Below are 23,198 nucleotides of genomic sequence, written 5' to 3'. Positions count from 1 at the left end.
GGGAGGAAGCTGAGGCACAGGGCTAATAAGCTGGTCCCCAACCACACAGCAAGCAGGAAGCTGAGCCGGGAAGAGCCAAACTCAGTCTGGCCCCAACGTCTGTGATCGTAACCACTAGGTCAAAGATGTGCCCCCATTCTGGTTTCCGTCCCGCTGCCAGCCGGTCGCGGCTTCACCGCAGCTCAGCAGAGCGAGTCAGCGCATCCGCGCAGCAACGCTGGCGCGACCAAGCACCCACACTTACAGCGTTAGCAATGGACTCGGACGGTGCAAGCCGGCTGTCTTTATTAGATTGCAGGAAAGAAATGGGGGTCACCGAGTTAAGTTAGAAAGGACAGGGCACAGATGCCTGGGTACTGCCCCCGCCCGTTTCCTGTTCTGGCGAGTCACCGCCGGCGAGGGCGGAGGGCGTGGGGCGGCGCGGCGGGCGTCAGCGGATGGTGTACTTGTCCCACTTCTTCTCGGGGTCGTAGGGCTCCCAGCGGCTGGCGGGGAAGATGTGCTTGTTCTTCTCGAACCAGCTCCTCAGCACCACCTTGCCCGCGTGCGACTCGTCCTTCTCCATGGTGGCGTCGCTAAGCAGCCGCACGTCGTCGTGCACGTCGAAGCTGAACAGCGGCCCGCTCTTGCCCCGGGCCTTGGCCACGATGAAGTCGTAGAAGGTGTGGTAGTGCGGCAGGATGAGGTCCTCCTTGATGTACATGAGCTGCTCCACGCCGGCCGAGCGCAGCTCGGGGAAGTCCTTGCGCAGCCCCTGCAGCGCCGTCCTCAGGAACTGCTGCACCGTGCTGCCCTTGCTCATGCGCGCCGTGCGCCGGTGGCCCGAGCCGTCCCAGTAGCTGAAGGTGATCTCCACCTCCTCGGCCTTCACCTTCTCGCGCTTGGCCTCCCACTGCCTGCGCAGCTCCTCCCGGAGCCGGTTCTCCGCCTCCTCGCGGTCGCGGTCCGGCAGGAAGCTGGTGTCCACGTCGGGGTTCTTGCCCAGGTTTCTCTGGCTCTTGCCGGCCCCAGCCGCGCCGCCCTGGTCATCGTTGTCATCCAGCGAGAAGGACAGACAGGAGATCTTGCGCTTGCGCTCGCGCCTGCGCTCCTCGTCCCGGAGCATCTCGAGCTGCAGCCGGCGCTCCTCCAGCTGCGCGCGCGTGGCCAGCTGCCTCTCGCGCTCGCGCAGCAGCGCCTCCTGCTTGGCCTTCATGTCGTTCAGCGTCACCAGGCCCACCGTGCTCGACTTCAGCTCGGCCTCCACGGCGTCGTAGTGAGCCGAGAACTTCTTGTCCACCTTGGACTTCAGGATGGTCTCCTCGGCGATGCGCTGGCGCAGCACCTGCATCTGCTCCTTCTGCTTCTCGCGCTTCTTGATCAGGTGCATGGCCCGGCCGGCCTCGCGCATGGTGCCCTTGTACTGCGCCATGGTCGCTGGTGGCTTCTGTAGCGGTGGGGACAGACACAGGCGTTAGAAGGGGACCGCATAAGAGCTGTATTAATGGTCTAGCTCAGCGCCTCCTAATAGGACTCTCAGCCGAGATGAAATGTCCGCCCTGCGCTGCCCACACGTGGTACCACCTGGTGCCCGACCTAAGGCACCAGGCACAGCCCGGCTTGCCGTGGGAGGCAGGGCCTCTGAGGACTGCACACAGCAGGGGAGGACTAAGCACAGCACTGCCGGCCTGTTTCACCCAAAGCAGAGCGAGGCCTCCTGTACTTTTACTGGACTCATCCTCCATCAGCACTGGGCTATCCTGCCTCACCTCCTGTAGCTCCATCAGCTGGCGGCCTCCCCGTAAACTCCAGAGGTCCTCTTGCTCAGCCTGCCCCCACCCTCTGCCGCCCCAAACCCTCCCACTGTGCCCCCTGGCACACGGGCCTCATCAGCCAGCTCTTGGACGCTTCCTTTACTTTCTGGTCCTAAATTGCAGCCAGCCGTCCTGTGAATTCTCCCGTAGCTCTCTAAAGTAGAGGATGTTTTCCTCTGTGGAATCTCAAAGTCTGAAGGTGGGATGAGTGTCTCTGCTATTTTAAAAACGCTAGTTTTCTTCTATACTCCCAGCTCCTGTGAAGCTCATGCCACCCAGCCATACACGGTCCCTGCTGTTGCATCGTCTGTGCAATTCCTTGTCCTTCTCCTAAGGCCTCGAGGATCATTGGCACCTGGCTCGACTGCCCTCCTTGTCCGCCTTACATCCACGGCTATCCTGAGTGTCCTGGGCATGATCCATGACCCATGACCTCCTCAGTTCCTTGACCTTCTCACTGGCAATAATTTCCTCCCCTGCCCTGACTCAGTCATCCACCAACACACCCTGGTCCTTATTGCTCCCAGTAAGCGCCCCGTCTTCAAGATTTTGACTCAACCACCATCTTTCCTCTCCATTTACGTACATACTCTGGAACTCCAAAGACCAAGGATCTTCTTATAGCTCAAGACCTCCAAACCCAAAGCCTCCATGGCCTCTCCATTGTCATCACACCCTCACTTGCTTATTCCCTCCTTACTCCGGGGGAGTGCACAGATTCCTAATGCCCTCGGCCCCTTGCCTGCTGTCATTCTCCCTTGAAAAAGCACTAATCCTGGTTTAGCCCAGCTCCTGAAACCAGGTAGCTGACTATTTCTGGAGAAAACACCATCACTGTTGCTGGCTGGTCTCATTTTAAACGTGACCTCATACCTCCAAGGGTGACTCAAAACTAGCTAGAAATCCTATCAAACTGCCCCAGTAAGTCTGCTGTGCTCTTCAAGATGATCATTTCCTACTTCCTCTGTGTCTCCTCACATCTCTGATGCTCTCCCCCTCCCAGCCCCACCAGAGGCAGCAGGTGAACATGCACCAGCACGCCTCAGGCTCTAAACGCAAGTAGCTATGGGGAACCGAGTCAAAGGAAGTGCAGCAGCTGCTTTACCGTGAGCCTCTAGCATGCTCGTTTCCACTGTGGCTCTCCAATGCGGCTAGAGCAGTTCATGTTTCCACATGAAAAGTTCTGGATTAGTGAGCGTCTCTCCCGACAGGGTATCTATTAACACTTGCCAACCAGCGCTTAGTGGGGCCTCGCTTGCAGAAACTGGCTGTGAGCCGTTTGCCAGCCCTTCACCCTCACCCTGACTAACAGCAGTGGTGCCCATGAGCACGCCTTCCCTAGGAGCCCTTAATTGTACGATGACAACAAGTGGCAACTGCATGCCAAGAGGAAAGTACCATGGTGTGGCCACTCACCCAGTTGTGCAAACTAGAAACCTGGGGTTTACCTGGATAACTCTCCAGATACAATCAAGTGCAGACACGGCTGCCATGGCTTTCCTTTCTCTCCCCTTCCCCACCACTGACCTTAATCCAGGAAATTGCCCCCCCCTTTTAAATTAAAGCCTTCTCACTATTGCTCCGCATCAGCATGTGGGCGCATCTCAATCTCTTGCACTCCAGGTGCTGTGCTTCTTACAGATGGAAGGCGCTGGCAATGCTGCGTCCAGCAAGGCTGCCCGTGCCGTTTCCAATAGCCTGTGCTCACTTCCTGCCTCTGGGTCACATTTTGGTAATTCAATTAAATTTTCTGTCTTCTGTGGGCACAGCTTCTGGTGCTCCCAAACAATGACAATAGTAACATCAAAGATCACACATCATCATAACAGACATAATAATAATGAAAAAGTTTGAAATATTACAAGAAATGGATGATTGTGTCAGTTGTTCTTGCCTAATTCAGACATTATAATTTTTCTTTTAAATAGGTTTTACCATAAAGGAAGAAATAGGCATATTACAGAAAAGTTTGAAAAGAAAGGTAAATAATAAAAGTATGCTCAACATCAAACACAGAAGTAACATAATTATTAGTGTTTGCAAGTTTCCTTCTAATATTTTGTGTGCACATATATCTGTGTATATTTAATACTTTTAATCAAACTTTGCATGATATTTGATGACATTTTCCCATTTAACTATTCTTCTTGTTTCTATATAATCATCATAGTCATTGATTAAATAAATGTGATACAATCTATTGTAAAAAAATTTTTTGTCAATACCAGCAAGACAGCAGAGTATTGGGAGCAGCAGCCTGCTCTGATGACTTGGAAATGCTAATTAAATGCACAAACTTTAATTTAGAGAAAATGTAACCTCCTCCCAGCTTAGTCACAAAGTAAAACAAATATGCAAAAAAAAAGCAACATTCTTTTTTTAAAAATCCCACAAAACTAAAACTTATACTATTTTATCAGGGAAAAAATGGAGACTCAGTTTCCAATGTGAGCAACTATAACAATAACCCAAGAAAAACACCTTTTGCCATGATCGGCTTTCAGGTTACCTTCCACCAATCTGAATTCTGTGTTAAAATGATTATCCTGCAAGTGCCAGATATACCGTCCTCTCCAGAGTCAGCCTTGAAATGAAACAGCCGACGGTGGGCCCGGACTGGGTGTAGGCTGTGCCCTGGTGGCCTCCCCACTCAAGGATCCCTCCAACCCCGCCACGTTGTCCACGCAAAGCCACGGGATCTCACATCAACCAGGCGCCAAAAAAGAACTAGTGCATGACTGCTACAGGATTCTGTCACCAGACCAGAAGTCCTCCAAAGGGTATTTAGAGTTGATATGATTGTGTGCTTTCTAGTGGGGGGTTAAAAAAAATGTCTTCCAACATTTGCTTGGTAGACAGCCAATATTTTGGCATACAATGGGGTGGGAGGGGAAGAGCCCTCACGTCTTCAGAGACAGGGGAATGCAAAATAGACTAGAAGGGAAAAGCTTGGCCAAACAACTTGTGACTTCTATATGTGTTCCTCTAGGGAAAAAACTCCAGACCAAACAAGGGAGAAATGAAACCTAAGAGATGATGTCATGGATTTCAGAATAGATACTGCACCAAAAATGTCTCTGAGTTTTGCTGGACCTAAATTGTTTCTTTAATTTTTATCCAAGTAATGCATGTTTGATGAAAATGGTTTAAGAGGCTCTAATATGGTTTTATATTCTTACTTTAAAAAGTAATACTAAAAGGATTATTTTCACAAAAAAAAAAAAGCAAACAGTTTCCAGTTTATTGTTCTCTTCCCTGGAGCCAACCATTTTCAGTCTCTTCAGATGTTTCTTCTGGTATTTACCTTCTTATTTTCTAATAATTCTTATACTGCTATTCTGTGAATAATCAATATTAGACTTTATCTATTGACTTTTTATTGTAGTGGATGAAGATTCAGTTTTTCCCTATGATATTTTAAAATGTTTGGCCAAGTCATGTGAAGAAGTGAGTGTTATGGTGATTGTCAAAATTTAAGCCAGATAAGAAAAAAAAAATCATACACCATTCCTAATTATAAATATAATGGCAAAAAGCCCAAATAAAATATTGGCAAATGGAATCCAGCAGTTTATTAATCCATACATATAAACTGACAAAATAGGCCTTCCTCCAGGATAATTTAACACTAGAATCTCTGCGAGTGTAATTTATCACATTGATAACATTGGTAACATGGCTATAGACAAAACTCAAAAAGTAGCAAACTAGACCTAGAAGGGAACTTCCTTCACTTGATAGAAGGTATTTTTGAGAAACTTATGACAAATGTCATAGTTAATATTAATAATGTATCTTGGCCGGGCGCGGTGGCTCACGCCTGTAATCCTAGCTCTCTGGGAGGCCGAGGCGGGCGGATTGCTCGAGGTCAGGAGTTCGAAACCAGCCTGAGCAAGAGTGAGACCCCGTCTCTACTATAAATAGAAAGAAATTAATTGGCCAACTAATATATATATATACAAAAAAAAAAAAAATTAGCCGGGCATGGTGGCGCATGCCTGTAGTCCCAGCTACTTGGGAGGCTGAGGCAGGAGGATTGCTTGAGCCCAGGAGTTTGAGGTTGCTGTGAGCTAGACTGACGCTACGGCACTCACTCTAGCCTGGGCAATAAAGTGAGACTCTGTCTCAAAAAAAAAAAAAAAAAAAAAAAAATAATGTATCTTTTTGTCCTTTACGGTTTTCTCAAAAATAAAATAATGGGGTGTTTTTGCCTGTGCCAAGATGACTACAAGCTGGCTGGCGGTAAATGGGGCCCCGTGGGCGCGTGCAAGGAGAAGGTGGCAGAGCATCACCTGAAACACAGCTTTTATAAGTGTCACCAGGGAATGGAGGAACAGGACAGCAAGTGCCAAGGAGGGATGTCAAGGAGCTCATGCCTACATGGGGAAAAGTCAGAGAAAAAGAAACAGATGTCTGCCTAGAATAGCAAATATCCTAAACAAATCAGGAATTTCTCCTTTTCCACTGTCCGCTTAAAGGAAAGCAGAAGGAGAAAGTGTCATTTTATGGAGAAACACGTAGAAAGCATTACAATATGACACTGGCCAGTTTTTCCAAGGAGTCTTCTTTTTTCTTTCTTTCTTTTCTTTTTTTAAAGTGCAGTGCATGCGGCTTTTCACTCTACATCTCAGAAGTCTGTTCTGAGTCAAAGCCCATGGCAGCAATTTAAGAATGTGCACTGAGGCCAGCTCTGGCATTCTGACAGTCCCCTCCTCTTGTTTTTGATATTGTCCTCAGGGGAGGTAATTGATATCTAAACACCTCCATTCTCTTCTTCCTTTGCCAAACTGTGAAAGCAAATGGTTCAGGTCCTGGGAAGGAGACAATAGTGGGATGGGTTAAGGGCCTGGAAACTGTCATTTTCTCCCAGCTGGGAGTGACCCAGGGTGAAGAACTCCTGTAGCAGAGCGGCAGCTGCCGCTTCGCTGGATCTCTGTGTGCGTCAGTGGTGGCCACAGTCACACTGGTCACAGCCAGCACTCAGCACTCGTCAGGACATCGCTGGTGTCAGAGTCCAGCGTGCCCGGGACAACCGGGTTTGCAAGGGGAAAGCCTGTACCTGGGATTGCTTTTTTTTGTTCCTGGGATAGCTGCTGTAAGAGTCACAGAGAATGAGGCTGGTGGCGCGAGATCACCCTGAGATACCAGCTTCTTGGCATTTTATGTGGATGAGAACTGACTGTCCAATAAATTCAGGAAATTAAATTCTGAGATAGGAAAATACTTTAGAAAATATTTGAACCCAGCGTGGACTTTGGGTCAACGACAAAGGTGTGGGACAAACTAAGCGCTCTTGGGGGATTCTGAGGTAAAACAAAGCAGCAAGGTGTTGGCTATGACTCTCATGTTAAACCAAGAAATCTTCCTTATGGTGTTATGATGACATATTCATTGTGCTATTTACGGTGTCTCTGACCACACCGCAACAAGCAGCAGACACAGATGTGCTGTTGGACTTTTGGACTCTACACGAATCTGTTCCCTTAACTCTGCCCTTTGCAGAGATACGCCCCCCCGCCACCCCCCGACCCCCCCCCCCCCGCCCGTGTCGGTCCACACCGGGGTTGCCCGCCCAGGGAGCCACTGCCCTGGAGCACGGGGAGCCTCTGATCAAACCCGCGCCCAAGCTCCGCGGGAACCAGACTGGCTAATAATTTTCCCAGAGCTCTCACGACGCTCCAGGCATCTGCTAGCCCCAGGACAGTCTTGGTGTCATCTGAGCCTAGCACTGTGTGTGACACAGTGACGGCAGGCTCATCACTGTCAGAGTTTACTCTTTAAACAGCTTGTTAACATGGAAGACTCGGCCCCACAACAGGACAGTAGTGCAGCATGTAACAGGGCACTTACTGCCGAGGGGCCAGGCAGGTTGGACCTACCCCACCCCCCATTCTGGACCTCTCTGCAGACTTGTGCTCCTGTCAGCAGTCCCACTGTTTGTGGTAATAAATCAATTCACAAAAGAAGGAACGACTTCATGGTGTGTATTCTTGCCGTCCATTGCTCTAATTTGGGGCCAAATAAATATTAATAAACAACATGAACTATTTGCTTAAAATTTATCCTTACTGACACCTTGAGATAGGCTTTTCCCTAAAGATTTTTTCTAATTTATTGTTAAATATGCATATATTACAGTTTGCTGTGTTTGTTGTGCAGTTATGTAAGTTTCAACAAATGCCTGGATGCCTGTACCTTTTGGTAAGGTCTAACTCATGCTCATCTTTGACTTTGATTTCAGGGCTCTGGTCGGGACACATGTGCTGGAAAATCCCTATTGTCAATCTTAGTTGACATGAGCTTCAGAAGCCCCCCTGGACGGTGGCTGATTTCCTGATGCTCCAAAGTGGGACGCTCTGCCTGCTGAGGTCCAGCCTTTGGGGGCGCGGTTCTGCACACTGGGGGGGGCAAGTGCAGCGCCCCAGCTGGTTAGCCCCTAGACTCCCTGTTACACACCAGCAGTCCCCAACATTTTAGGCACTAAAGACAGGTTTCACAGGAGACAATTTTTCCACGGATGGTGGTGGTGGGATGGTTTGGGATGATTCAAGCACCTTACATTTACTGTGCGGTCTCACCTCTCTGCTAGTGATGACCTGCATTGCGGCCGCTCCCCAGCGCCGGCATCACCGCCTCAGCCCCACCTCGGATCGTCAGGCAGTGGATTCTTGTGAGGAGCCACAACCTGGATCCTCTCACACACAGTTCACAGCGGGGTTCGCTCTCCTCTGCGGATGCAACGCCGCTGCCGGTGGTCTGGGAGGCAGAGCCTATGCCGTGATGCGAGGGGTGGGGAGCGGCTGTAAACACAGGTGAAGCCTGGCTTGCTCGCCTGCCGCTGCTCACCCCTGCTGTGCGGCCCTCTCCTAACAGGCCACGGACCAGTCCCAGTCCATGGCCCAGGGGTGAGAGCACCCAGCCTTGGCCAGATGCCATGTTCTGTTGTGTCACCACTCATTCAGATGAAACCCTTGGCCAATGCCTTCCTTCCTGGCTAGCGCTATGCCAGCATCTAGGTGGATGCTTCACCTTCTGGGGCCGAGGGCAGGAGGAGGCTTCACTGATGGCTGTGGGAGTATGTGTGAGGCATTGCCCAAGCCCTGACATCAAATAATTTTTGCAAAGTGTTTTGTTTTTATTTTTAAAATTTAGTAAAATTGACCCTTTTCGGGGTATACTATGAGTTTGGGGTATTCTATGAGTTTTAACACACATAAAAGCCTGTAATTCCCACTATAATCAAGACAGAACAGTCCTGTCACAGCAGAGAACTCCCTCTATTATCCCTCTGTAGTACAGTCTTCCCACCTCTGTCCCTGGCAACTGCTGATCTGTTTCTCGTTCCTGTAGTTCTGCCTTTCCCAGCAAGTCACATAATGACACTGTGCACCGCACTCCCACACACTCCCAGGTCAGACTTACTCAGACTTATCCACAATGTTGCACATTCATTTTTGTTGCTGAGTAGTGTTCCATTGTATGGAAGCACTACAGCTTACCCATTGATCCCTTGAAGGATATTTGGGTTGTTTCCAGTTTTTTCACGAGTATAAATAGAGCTGCTATAAATATTCATGTAGGGTTTTTTAATGTGGACAGGTTTTCATTAATCTACCTATGAATAGGATTGCAAGTTAACTTAATAAAAGCCGCCAGTTTTCCACAGAGACTGTATCGATTTGCATTCTTAGCAGTATAACTCAGTCCAGTTGCCCCCAAAAGTTCATGTGTTGGGCATAATCAGCTTTGTTGAAAGATGGGCCCTTCGGGAGGAGATTGGACCATGAGGGCTCAGCTCTCATGAGTGGATCAGTCCTTTTATGGGTCAATAATGTATTACTGGGTAGCAGATTAATGAGTTATCATGGGAGTGGGTTAGTTATCACAAGAGTGGGTCTGTTATGAATTATAGTTTAGTTCACTCTCACATGCCCATCTCACCCATGTGAGGATGCAGCAAGAGGCCTCACCAGATGCCAGTGCCATGCTCTTGGACTTCCCAGCCTCCAGAACTGTAACAAGTAAATTTCTGTTCTTTCTAAATTACCCAATCTCAGCTATTCTGTTATAGCAACATAAAACAGACTAAGATACTAAGATACTTGGTATTATGAGTTATTATTTATCTATTTTAAAAAATCAAGCCATTCTACTTAATAAGTGTGTAGTAGCATCTCACTTTGATTTAATTTGCATTTTGCCAAGTGGCTGTTGATGGCGTTGGGCATCTTTTCATGTGCTTACTTGCCATGTTATATCATCTTTAGTGAAGTGTTCACATCTTTTACTCACTTTTTAATTGCGCCATTTGTGTTTTTCTATTGAATTTTGAGAGTCTGTATTGTATTCTGAGTACACATCTTTCATTGTAGTGATTTACAATAATTTCTACTGGTTTAGTTTCTCTTCTCTTTTTTTTTGAGACAGAGACTCACTTTGTTGCCCAGGCTAGTGTGAGTGTCCTGGCATCAGCCTAGCTCACAGCAACCTCAAACTCCTGGGCTCAAGCAATCCTCCTGCCTCAGCCTCCCAAGTAGCTGGGACTATAGGCATGCGCCACCATGCCCGGCTAATTTTTTCTATATATATTAGTTGGCCAATTAATTTCTTTCTATTTATAGTAAAGACGGGGTCTTGTTCTTGCTCAGGCTCGTTTCGAACTCCTGACCTCGAGCAATCCTCCCACCCCGGCCTCCTGGAGTGCTAGGATTACAGGCATGAGCCACCACGCCTGGCCGTAGCTTCTCTTTTCATTCTCTTATCTTTTGCCAAGCAAAAATGTTTGATTTTGATGACATTCAATTTATAAGCTGCTCATTTTTGAGTCATGTTTCTGATGTCTTATCTGGGAGTTCTTTGCATAACCCAAGATCACAAAAAATTTCTCCTGTGATTGCTTCAAAAGATTTTATAGTTTTATACTTTCCATTTAGGTCTATGATCCATTTTGAGTTAATTTTTGTGTAAGATGTTAAGTTTAGTATAATTTCTCTTCCATCTAAATTTTGAACTTCCTTCAACATTTTTGTTTCTCAGTTGTTTTGAGACAGGGTCTTGCTCTGTGTAGTGGCAAAATCATAGCTCACTGGAAATTCCTGCGCTCCTTTTGCCCCAGCCTCCTAAGTAGCTAGGACTACAGGGGGACACCACTATGCCCAAATGATTTTTAAAAATTTTTTTCATAGAGATGAGCTCTCCCTATGTTTCCCAGGCTGCTCTCGAGCTCCTGGCCTCGAGCAATTTTCCCTCTTTGGCCTCCCAAAGTGCTGGAATAATAGGCATAAATGACCAGCCAACATTTTGATTTTAAGTGACCAGTATGTCACCCAGATTTTTTAAAAAACCAGGCTGTACCTTCTCTCTTGATAATATGAATCTCCAGTGTAGACAGAAGATTTTACCTTCAGAGTGCAGAAGGGGACCTCAGGGACTGCGAGGACAAAAGGGACAGCCTGGGTCTGTCCTCTTCCTCGGCTTCAGGACAGTGTCCCTCAGCAGACGCAGCCTCCTTGGCCCAGGCCGGGACAGACACACCTGCAGCATAGCTGGCTGTCAGTGGTGTCAGTGATCATGACGCCAACAGTTGCATGACTTGAGGCTTTGCCAAACGCTTCCTCAAGACGTGGACGGGTGGCCATTCTGACACAAGGAAGGCCCATCCTCAGGCACACTGTTCCTGAGACGTGCTGGTTCAAGAGTCTGCTAACACAGAGCCGTGCTTTCCTTGAAACCAAAACTAACTAGCTGGATCTTCGCTGAGCCAGTGGGATTATCCTCAATCATCCCAGGGATTAGAACTGGGTCTAGGTGTCTAAGAGATGAAGTGCCTTTTTCTTCCCGGCAGAACTTACTGTGAGTGATGTTAAGAGGCTGAGATTCCAGTGGCAGATGAAATGTAAAGGGAAAGCTTCTTACATGTCCTAACTCTCTAAGGTCTTCCACATGACTGTGATCCACATCTGCTGTATTCTCGGGGTTTACCAATGATTGCAATTGAATGTTGCAAGAGAGTCTTCAGTAAACTGTTTTTGCAATGATGTCATAATTCTGTGCACAAGGGTAGCCAAAACCAAGGGCCAGGGGTCTAGTGGGCAGGGCCAAACTGACTAAGGATGTAAGGCTTAAAATCATTGCTAGGTTATATGGCCCCTTGCTACTGCTGTGTGGTTTCATTTTTTTTTGCTCTAGGGCCTGTCATATTGCATATGCTCAATAAATGTTTGATGAATGAATGAACACATCACATTGTTTGATTATATGGTGGCACTGAGACACTACTGATATCAACAACACTAGGTATTACAGTGAAAATTTTCAGTGTTACATCTTCATCTTCAATTTTCTATTTAGAGCAAAGGTGTCAGAATTCACTGTCCACAAACCCCTGCAGCCCTGGAATCCCGCAGCTGGAGACGTGGCGGCCAGAGACGTGCGGGGCAGAGTGGAATCGCGCCACGTGAGGCCAGGAGGCCCCTGGTGTCAGGACTGCCGTCTCCGATCTTTTGAGTCGCACAGGGCTAGGGTTCAACCAAGAGAACTTCCTCGTAACTCATCTAGGTTGATTGCAAGGCTTGGAATGAGGGAGCCCAAAGGTTGTTTGTGTCATTCCTCCTGTGGCTTGTTATGTAGAGACTCCAAACTCCAGTTTTGGGGGCGGGGAGGAAGTGGGAGAGCTCGGCTGGTGCTCGGCAGAGGCATTCGCTCATGGATCACACCAGACTCGAGCTGCTCATGTCGGGCTGACGTGTTGTCAAGTTAGTCCAAAGCCAAGTCCAAAGGGCAAGGGAAGGGTGAGATCAGGTGCAAGTAATCCCTGGTTGGGCCGTGCAGGGAGCGGAGGCAGCCCCTGGTCCTCACAGCCAGGACCTGACAAAGTAACAAAGACGACTGCGCAGACTTCTCAAGGAGCCAATTCTGAACGCCTTCGACAAGAGCTTTGGGACAGGAGACTGAGCATAGAAATTATTCCCTTACATCCACCCAAAGCTCCCTGAGAAATATCTCCATTCCTAGTTTTCTGGTTGAGGGAGTTATTCTCTTCTTTCATCCTTCCCTGGGAAGCCCTCCTCGACTTCCCTCTTCCTTCCTTCCTTCCACCTTCCCAAACATGACAGGACTGTCACCTGCTGGGCACTTCATTGGCACTCAGAAGCCAGTGACCCTTCAAGGGGGTCACAGATTACTCAACTCAGATTTATCTCTAATTTCACTTATTCAATTATTTATTTTAAAATAAACATGTTTTTGAACTATTTGAATCTTATAAAAACTTTACATTAAATGGTCTCTGTGTAATCCTATACCTGAGAGATGACCATTATTTATAGTTGTAATTTACTTTCTGACTGTAGATGCATATGTTAATATGTATTTTAATATACACGGGATCAATGTGTACACTGCTTCATAACCTCGAACAATGAATATATCACACCTCTTTCCACAGTAACTTGTAAAGGCCTACCTGATCTTTCTAATGGCCCCAACATACTTTAATATAAGAATATATCATAACATATTTTACCAATTTTCTACTGTTAACTTTTGTTTTTATTTTTTAACTTTATAATGGTCATTTTTATACATGGTTCTCTAAGAGATAATTTTTACAGTGTCTGAGACTTCATGTGTATAATTATTAGTAACCTTTTTTAAGTTGATAACCCTTGACTTTGATCATAAGTTTAGCATCTTTTCGTACATTATTTGAATTTTATGATCAAATATTTTATCTATTTTTCTATTAAGATTTATTCTTTTCTTATTGATTTATAAGAACTATTTATATATTGAGAATATCAACCATTAATCTGTCATATAAGTTCCAAACGTTTCCCCTGGTTTTTTACTTATATTTTAGCTTTGTTTATGGCACAGCTGGGTTTTGTTTCACTACATAGCAGTTTTTGTATTTTTATTTTTATCTAGCCAAATTCGACCACCTTTACTTTTATGACTTGCGGGTTTTATATTTTAAAACTCACTCAGTTTTACAGGTTTTCAAATGCCTGTTTCTTTGAACATATATAATTATTCTTGTCGGGACACAGTCCTGAACATACTGCAAGGCAGGCATCTAAATGTTTTCCAAAAGAAGGTACTAAATGAAAATAAAAGCTTAGGAATTTTCTCAATCTGGTCCATGGACCATAGGTAATTATTGCTAATTAGTAGTAGTAAGAATAATAGAAGCAAATGTTTTTATAGTGACTTGCAAGTTACAAAGCTCGTTTGTATGCTCTATCAGTTGGGAGTCTCTCTGCCCCAGATAAGAGAAAGCCTGACTCATATGGGCTTAAGTCAAATATTTAATCTAATTTAATTTAATTAATATTTAATAACTCACTTATCTGAAAAGGACAGAGATCCTGCAAGCTTTGGTTGTGACCTGGCTCCTGGGTCAAACTCACCAGCTCTCCTTTCTGCTTCTCCTCTAGGCTGACGCTCCTTAGGGCCACAAAGTGATTTCTAGCAGTCCAGGCGCCACGTGCTGTCTCCTTTGATTGTTCTCTCAGGAAGAGTGATGGAGTTCCTTCTCAGCTACCCCCACAAACTTCTCCTTGCTTTCTTTCTATCATCATGGCCAGGAAAACGGCAAATAGTCCCTTTCTATTAAGTGAACCAGGGACTACCCTGAAGCTGGAGATGACGGTGGGGTGGTGAAACACGGGGTGCACTGGGGAAAGGTGAACATTAATCCAAACAAATATTAGGGTCATATAACCAAGAGGAAGGGAGAGCAGGAGCTGAGCGCTCAAAATAGCAAATGCTCGGCACACGTGTGTGGTCCTGTTTGATGTTTATAAGAACCCTGTGAAGGTTCGTAGGTGGCTACGAATGTCCCTATTTTACACTTGGGGACAGACACTAAAGTCTCGCAGAGTTGGATGATTTGTCCTTGGCCATTCACTTAGTAGGTAGTAAGGCTCAAATCTAGATCTTATGAGTCTAAATTCTCTGCTCTTTTCAGTATTCTAACTTACCTCCCCCATAGGCTTAAAACCACTGCTGAGTATATGAGACTATATCAGTTCTGCAAATTCATTTTTAAAAGTTAAAAGGTCAAAAAGAGAAATTATCTATTGAACATAAAGGTGAGTCATGAGAATTCAGTGCCCTCGATGGGGGCAGAACGTTATGTGAGATTCCACCATGGTGGCTTCAAAAGAATTGGAGGATCCTGTTCTGTCTTAGCCTGTGTTCCTCCAAAGACGAGTGTAGGACCAAGCTTCTGCATGGGCAATTTATCTGCGATGTGGTCACAGGGAGTAGGAAAGAGGGTCACTGGGGAGTGATGAGGTGGCAGGCTGGGGAGGAAAGCGGCACAGTCTAGGCAGCCGTGTCTATAGGCGACCGCTTGACCCCACAGGAACCACTGAAGCTCTCTGAAGAACCGTGGGAGGACAGGGGAAGCTCATACCCCAGAGCTCCCATTGCCAGGTTGGCGGTTGCTCACTGGGGTGTTAACGGACCACATGTCTTGGTGGGTGTGAGTGTCCCCCAGGTTGCCTGGGGCCTCCGAGCCAGCCACTGCATCAGAGAAGCTGGACATCCCCTGGCGACAGGAGGCATTCTCAGGCTGCCCAGCGTGCAGCTGGTGGGGTAGACCTGCTCTCTGCAGCAGTGGCTGGAAGGAGGGGACGAGAGGATTTCAAGTGCGGCAGGAGAGGTCGTCCTTGCAAGATCCATCATAAGCTAATGATACAAAACTCGAGGGAAGTGACACACACATGAGCCCACATTCCTGTCTACCTAGTTCACCTCTGAGGGTTCATGTATGGAATGTTACAGCCACCTCCTAAAAAGGTCTTCCTACTTTCTCCTCATTCAACTACTGTAGTAATCTTCCTAAAATACAATAGAAATTTGGTCATTATTTTACTGAAAACGTTCATCATTCCCTGCTACTTTCAGGATTACGTACAAAATTCCTTTGCTGACTTTCAACATCATTCACCATTGGTTTCACTACAGTCAAACAGCTGTATTTCCTGTCACCGTCCCAGCCAGACTTAAGCCAGTCTCATTTCCTTACCGTTTGATAAACAGGCCAAGATTATTTCTTTCTGGTGTCTTTGCTAATATTGTTCACTCTAGGCAGGGATGATATGCAAAACATTTTCCAACTGCTATGGGAGGCACTGACCAATCAGCGTGGAGATCGAGCCACTCAGAACTAACGGTGGGTGTAACTGACAGTGTGGGTTGACCAGTTGACCCAGCCCTGCCCCAGGCCTCATTCTCCTTCTACCTGCAGAAATCCCGTCTCTCCCTCATCTGCCTTGAGGTTTTCCTGGACTGCTCTTGCTCGTGTTGGTCTTTCGTTCATTGAGATTAATTACTGCTTTGTGTCTAGAGTATTATCAAAGATGCTCATAGGATGACACAATAGTCTGGAACACCTGCACTTTTTGAGGAGTATCTTCTTTATCACCTCTCCATGCCATAACACTGTTATAATACTTTCTATAGAGAGAATAGAAAAATTAAATTCAGTCTTTCCTCTAGTATGGTTGATGAAAAAATCATCTTTTGTTATGAATATTTTAGAAAACTTTCAGCTTTAAATATTTATGACTAAAACTTACTCAGGACGGATAATGATATGAATTTTAGAATTTTTGTCAAATATGGGGAAAACCTCTACTAAGTTTCTTCCATACATAAGCTCTAAAAGTTTAGGGGATTTCAAATGTCCTTACAATGCTCTTTGTATTGCCGTTAGATAGAGTCCTAGAAGCCATTCCAACACCAGGATGGCTAATACTCTTAAACTGTGTGGTGGTTTTAAAACACAGCCCCCCCAAATGCTTTGCTACTCCTCCCATTGAGAGGTGGCGTCTACATCTCCTACCCTTGAATCTGGGTGGGATTGTGGCTTGGTTGGAATGAACAGAAGGTCACAAAAGGTGCTGCCGTTACCACTTTGTTCTCTGACATACTTGCCTCTGCATCTTGACCCAGCAGGTCAGAAGTCCAACTTCTCTGCAGCCTCTGTCCTTGCAGGAAGCCTGGGCCATGTTTAGGGGCTACAGGTGGTGGCCCCAGCTAAGATCCCAACTGGCAGCCAGCATCAGCCACCAGACTGTGAGTGGGGCCTCCGTCTGACTCCAGCCCCGTCTATTGAGCCACCCCACCCACCGTGCATCTTCCCAACTTCCCAGGCATTTTGAAGTGAAGTCAAGTTGTGCCTTGTCTGAATTGCTGTCCCACAAATTCCATGGGTATAATAAAATGGTTGTTTTATGCTGCTAAGTTTGGGGACAATATTTACATAGCAGTAGTGACCAGAACAACTGTGGACAAAAGTAACCGTGACCCAGGTTCACACCTAACATACGGGGGGCCCTGGGATTGAGTACTAATGGTCTAAATGACATGTCTAAATGTGTAAAGGCTTTAAATATTTTAAATCACACTAATGAATCATTACATAAATATGTTCTCTCCTCCTTTCTTGAAGGTCATTGTAGGGCTTTATAATGCCTGAGGCCAGGCTTGGATTTAGAGTTGCCCTCAGGGCTGGCCCCTCGCACTCGTCACCCAGCGTAGGCTCTGTCCTGTCCTTGCACCTTGTGGGGCTCGGGCATGTGCACGCCCCAGGGACATCCACACTCCCTGCAGACAGCCACCTCTCGGCCAGCCCGTGGGCCCTGGGCACACACGGCAGCGGTGAGGCTTGTCGTCCTCAGGAAGGCAGCCCCAGATGATGTCACCGCAGGCTCGTTCTGCCCGGACACAGCAAGCCGACTGCTGAGACAGCGGGTTTGCAACGAAGAAGGAGTTTTTCCATGAGGCCGCCCAAGCCAGGAGGTGGAAGAACAGGTCCCAAATCCACCTCCCTGAGCGCAGGGCCTAGGAATATTAATGGAATAAAGAAGCAGGGTGGTCTAAGGTGTAGGAAAGGTGAGGTAATGGGTTCTGAGCAAGTGTCACCGAGCGAGCGACACGGCTTCTTCACCAGGCCCGTGCTCAGAAATGGCAGTAGTAGCGTGGTCCGAGGGAGGGGTTCTTGGTCCTCTGAAGTCCAAAGGTTATCGCTGGGCATTCGCGCAGGCCCAGCTGGAGCGCTGGGCTCTCTAGCTGCAGGAACCAGACAAGAGCTGCCCCCTGGTTCCTGATAAACAACTTTAAGCACCCGCCATTATAATGACCTGCAGACAGATGTAGCTGGTGGGGTTAGTGACGTGCTGTTTGGATAGTTGATAGCGGGAGTCTTCAGATCCACTAAATAAGGACCAAAAGGACGCAACGCAGGTCGAGCCTGGCGGGCTTGGTCACAGTCACCCTCGGTCTCAGGCTGGCCTGGGAAGCAGGTCCAGGTGCCAGGCGGGAAATTCCAGGATCCCAAGTGCGGTGCAGAATGTGAGGCTTGGGCTCTGGATGGGTGCAATCATTTGGCCCCAGAATCTTTTCACTCAGTATCAGACAAGGGTCAAAGCAGAGCAGTCTTGCTGTGGCCCGAGGCGCTACGCTACTTGTCCTAACCACGAAAACACACCCCTCTCCTCTCAGACTAAATGCTTCCTCCACTCAGCTTCCCCTCTGCGGTTCCCCAAGAACATCCTCCGCCAGTTCAGTCCCGCCCGGACAGGAGGAGGCCAGAATGGAAAGAACCTGCCATCCTTTGAAGTTTGTGGTTGAAGTTTCTTACTTTGGAAAAGTTATAAAATACATGGCCCCGGGTAAGTAAGGGGCCAAGAAGCTACAGCTTCATTAGCTTCTTGGAGACTCACCTGTATTTCCACTTCTTGGTTCATTCATTCCCTCTTGATAGACACCCTGGGGGAACAAGGTGCTGGTCAGGCATGCCCTCTGTGTTCCAGGGCAGCAGAAGTCCACGCTCATGGCCCCAGGCTGCATGTGCCTGCGAGTGAGCTTTCATTTGGCCTGTGAAATGTTTTAAAACTTTTTTCTGAATAAGTGGCTAGCACTTAACAACTAGGAGATTTCACATTAAAATCCAGATTTCTTGCTTTTCCTGGAAATTAGAAAGACCTGGAAAACTGGGCCTGCATTCCCACAGGGCAACAGGTGGCCAGAAAGGAAGAGTGGTTGGCCTCAGGGTCTGGGATCTTTGGGTCTCTGTGGGCCTTGCCGGCCCGTGCCAGCCTTCACACTCAGCTGCATTACTGCCTAATCCCTGGATTGCTGGCGTGGGCACAGTGTGGGTTAGAGTCGTGAGACCAGGGTCCAGACACCTACAGAACATGTGATGCTTCACTGTCCCGTGCGAACGGCAAAGGGCTTCATGTTTGTTGTAAAAGTGGAAGACTACAGTGCAGGTGAGTGAACAGATGCCCAGGACAGCCAAGCAATAATCTTCACTGTTTCAAATCTTCCTTAAACAGCACATCTCATACAGCTTGCCTCTCCTGTTATGTATTTTACATTATCATATAATACTGTCTATATGCTAGTAATAGTAGATTATTTTGACTGATCCTTAAAGAGAAAGAAGTTTGTAAAACTCAAATAAATGGGTAAATGAGAAAGAAAAAGCAAAACTGCAACCCCTTCAATGAATTACTTCAAATTTTCCATAAACCTAAGTTTATTATGATCTTTTAGATTTAGCCACAGAGTTGCCCATCCTCTGTAGCTCTGTAAAAAATACAATAGTATGGTGGTTCCTAAAAATTAAAAAATGAACTACTGTATGATTCCAGCAATTCCACTTCTAGGTATATACCCCAAATAATTGAAAGCAAAGACTAAATAGATATTTGTACATCCATGATCACATCCGCACTATTCACAATAGCCAAAAGGCAGAAGCAACCCAAGTGTCTATCAGCAGATAAGTGGATAAACAAAATGTGGTGTATACATACACAGTCAGCCTGAATATGAGTCAGCCTTAAAAAGGAAAGAAATTCTGGCTCATGCGACAACATGGATGAACCTGGAAGGCATTATGCTAAGTGAATAAGCCAGTCACAAAAGGGCAAATGTTGTTTGATCCCACTTACGAGGTGCCTAGAGTAGTCCAATTCGTGGAGACAGAGAGTAGAATGGTGGTGGCCAGGGCTGGGGAAGGGGAATGGGGAGTTGTTTAATGGGGACAGAGTTTCAGTTTGGGAAGATGAGAAAGCTCTGGAAATGGATGTGGCAATGGTTGCACAACAATGGGAATGAACTTAATGGCACTGATCTGTTTACTTAAATATGGTTAAGATGGTAAATTTTATGTTTATTTTACCATAATTAAAAAATAAGCACAAATGATACACTCGTGATTTGCAGCTTCTCAAAGTCAAAATTAAACACAGCTTGCTTCCCTGAGAGAATGGGGAACAGCTGTTAGAGAGGCAGATAAAATGGGAAGGTGGAACTCAGGGTTCCATATTCCTTAGGCTAATTGGCCACTGAGGTGGGGACCTCATAGTACTTTAATTGAAATAAGCTACTGCTTATTTCAGGCCTCCAGGCCTGCAGGCCAATAAACACCTCTTCCCCTGAGTTAGACAAGTGCTGGGAGAATCAGAATTGAATTATCACAACCTTTTCCAAAAAGAATCTGCATTATCTAAAGAAGATGCAGAGAAGCCAATGTGGGCAAATGCAAGCCTGGCCTAACCAACATTTTTATTAATAGAAAACATTTAGCATTACTTAGTCAAAGTAACATCACAGCCCCAGAGGACCAGTATGTGACCTGACCCGACAAAATCTGTAGTTACAGAGGCCTGTTCTGGAACCAAGCAGAGATGCAGATCTCAGCCTGGATACAGACGATCCAGGAGTGTTAAATAGTAATATTTGCATGCATGCAGGCATGGTTAGATTGTGTATGTATTGAGTTGTATATTTCCATATCGTATCCGTGTGGCTCTAATAAGCATAAATGTCACATCTCGATTATGTCAAATATTATCATACTAAAATATATAGGCTAGTTCTGAAATATGTACAAATATTTTAATAACTGATATGCTTATGACAATATTGTATTCCTACATCACAAGGTACACATATGTCCACAGGTGTCGAGAACCCTCACCATGAGTCCGGGCTCCAGTGTTTGCTAGCCGGTATTTGCTAGCCGGTGTTTGCTAGCTGTCTGCCCTTAGGCGAGATTCTGTATGTATAAAAGGGCAACAACAATTGTCTCTACTTCCCAGGGTTGCTATGAAGATGAGATGAGTTAGTGCAAGCAAAACCCTTAGAGCTGAGCCATCACATAGCAAGTGTTCCACGAATTTAGCAATAAGAGTTTGTGAGTGGGTAAGAACACCTTCAAGGTAGCTGAGTATGTGCAGAGCTCCTGCCTCTGCCCCACCCTCATATTTACAGTCATTGGTGTTTTAGTTTCAAAGTCACGTGTCCACATTCTTTGTTAGACTTTCCCTGTCCTGTCAGCACGCTTACTCAGAGCAGGGATGGTCACATGCCCAGGCACAGACACATGGGGAAAGGTTGCAACGGAGAGTCCCTGGGAGCGACCGCAGGTTGCTGTCTACGTTCCTGCTCTGCCGGACCTGCTTTCAGGACAGCCTCCCCCTCCAGCACGTGGTGGCCAGAGCGGACCCACGCAAGGGCCTGCCACCAGCCTCGCTGGGCCTTTGGTTGGGACCTGGTCTGCCTCGGTCACAGTGCAGCCTTTCAGATGGGTCCCCACTGTCTGCCCCAGGAGCTGAGTGCTCAGCCAAAGGCCCCAGATTAAGCCAGATGGTGCGCTTATTTTTGAGGGGAAAAAGCAACTCGGGACTTCATGTTTTGATTACATTTGGCTCCCACCGCCTCTAACTCCAGACGCCTGTGGAACAGGGAAATGAGCTCCGAGTCCAGTGATGAAGCTGATATGATTCATGTGTCTTTCAGGAGGAAGAAACAGGAAGCGGGGGCCGGGCGCAGGGCTGTGACATCACCCCCTGGCATGCTGTCTGGGCCCGGAGACACGCAGCTGGCACTGCGCTGAGGTCTGGAGACTCAGGAGGCAGGGGCTGCTTGGTTGCTTGGCCGCGTCCCAGTAAATGAACTCAGTCTCTGAGGTCTTACCCACGAGAGCGAGGAAAGGGTGAGGCGTCGGGATGTGGACTGCGTTGCCGAGAGGCGCTGGGAGAAATGAGGGAAGAAACAAAGCCCTTCAGTCAAAATGCCAGTGGAAAAACACTTCTTAAAAACAAACACCAAGAAGCGCAATGTGCTTTTATTGTGCTTGGGATATTTTAAAAATGGGTTTTAGGAAAATAATCTCTTGTATAAGATTCCTCCTGAATAAAGGGCAACTGGGAATTTGGCCTGGCCGGCTCCGAAGCAGGGGTCTGCAGACGACAGCCCCAGGGCCGGTCGGTGCTGCCGCCTCTGTGACTGCCCTCCACCAACCTGTGCCCCAGGCTGCTTTCGTGCTGCGACAGCAGAGCTGAGTAATTGCGACAGGGCCCTCACTGCCCACAAAGTCAAAATATTCACTGTGTGGGCCTTCACAGAGAAAGATGACCGCCCCTGGTCTGAAGCGGGAGTGCCTCCAGGACAGGCAAATGCCCCATCGTCTTGGCGCCCACGCCGTGCAGCAGAGCGGGAGCCTCGAGGGCGAACCAGCTGGGCGAGTGAGCTCCGCTGCAGGGATGCATGGGCGGGCGACCTCTGCTGAGCCCGTCTGGCAGCTGGATGTCAGCGCCCTGCAGGCCCGGCTCTGCTCCTCTCCCCTGGCCTGTGGGCTCTGTAGTGCACAGCGAGGCCAGCTCGAGTTTGCAGGCCTACTATGCGCCATAGAATCATGCTCAATAAATGTGGTTTAATTAATAAACAAGTGCACAGACACTGGATTACATTAAGTGGGTGAGCGCCTCAACCCGCCTGTTATCCCATGTAGACCCTCGACAGCCGCCACCCAGCAGGGATGGGCCCAGATGCCAGGGTTTCCGGGCAGCCACAAACTTGGCCCCTTTGGGCCAATATTCTTTTAACATTCATTCCATATTTATTTAGGGGAAGAAATAGATTTTCTTTTGGTAAAACTTGTATGTATCTTTCTTTCCATCCAGGGCTTTATCAGCTGCATTGAGCGTGGTAGTAACAGAGCACTCAGACTGACTGTGTTTGGAATTACACAGTTTTTCCATCACTTGTGACTAGATTACGATTTAGTCATTCACACTCAGGGAGACTTGAAATAACAAAATCTATTCAAAATCAATTTTTCCTGGCATCAATTACCCCAAAAACACTTTCCATTTTTTCTGGAGTCCTTCTTCTTTTGCAATTTTCTAAACACAACAACTTCTTGGATACATATTAAAGAGTTGGAAATGTATACAGTAAAACAAAGCACTCTGTCCCAGGAAACACCCCTGCACTGTGCACTGTGCGGTTTTAGAGTCTCAGTGGACTGTGCGGACGGCTTGGGCAGGCTGGTCAGGCTCGCTGCTGGGGACTGCTGGCTGCGCCCTCAGCGTCACC

General features: G+C 47.2%; 1 protein-coding gene and 1 long non-coding RNA gene across 4 annotated transcripts; one reads left to right on the top strand and one right to left on the bottom strand.

Annotated features, from left to right (window-relative positions):
• Positions 1–255: 255 nt before the first annotated feature.
• Positions 256–15,981, bottom strand: FAM50B (family with sequence similarity 50 member B). Of its 3 annotated transcripts, XM_076010763.1 has the most exons (4): positions 15,829–15,981; positions 14,140–14,364; positions 3,368–3,571; positions 256–1,426 (listed from the first exon to the last, which is right to left on the bottom strand). In XM_076010763.1, the coding sequence occupies exon 4, from the start codon at positions 1,409–1,411 to the stop codon at positions 431–433; it is 981 nt and encodes a 326-aa protein (XP_075866878.1). In that variant the 5' UTR covers positions 1,412–1,426; positions 3,368–3,571; positions 14,140–14,364; positions 15,829–15,981; the 3' UTR covers positions 256–430. The 3 variants fall into 3 exon arrangements, with proteins under 3 accessions (XP_075866878.1, XP_075866879.1, XP_012623855.1); XM_076010764.1 differs by lacking the exon at positions 3,368–3,571 and having other exon boundaries at positions 14,204–14,364; XM_012768401.3 differs by lacking the exons at positions 3,368–3,571; positions 14,140–14,364.
• A 6-nt stretch (positions 15,982–15,987) lies between these two features.
• Positions 15,988–17,042, top strand: LOC142876390 (uncharacterized). The gene is made up of 2 exons (XR_012923289.1): positions 15,988–16,105; positions 16,761–17,042. It is a non-coding gene; the product is annotated as an uncharacterized LOC142876390 (long non-coding RNA).
• Positions 17,043–23,198: the final 6,156 nt, after the last annotated feature.

This window comes from Microcebus murinus, chromosome 15, assembly GCF_040939455.1.
Source record: "Microcebus murinus isolate Inina chromosome 15, M.murinus_Inina_mat1.0, whole genome shotgun sequence".
NCBI lineage: Eukaryota > Metazoa > Chordata > Mammalia > Primates > Cheirogaleidae > Microcebus > Microcebus murinus.
Note: the sequence above shows the minus strand (reverse complement) of the source record. Positions and strands in the feature narration are given on the sequence as shown.

What these genes read in the sequence shown, in the direction of transcription:
- FAM50B (XM_076010763.1), bottom strand. Translation starts at nt 1,411, where the DNA reads ATGGCGCAGTACAAGGGCACCATGCGCGAGGCCGGCCGGGCCATGCAC.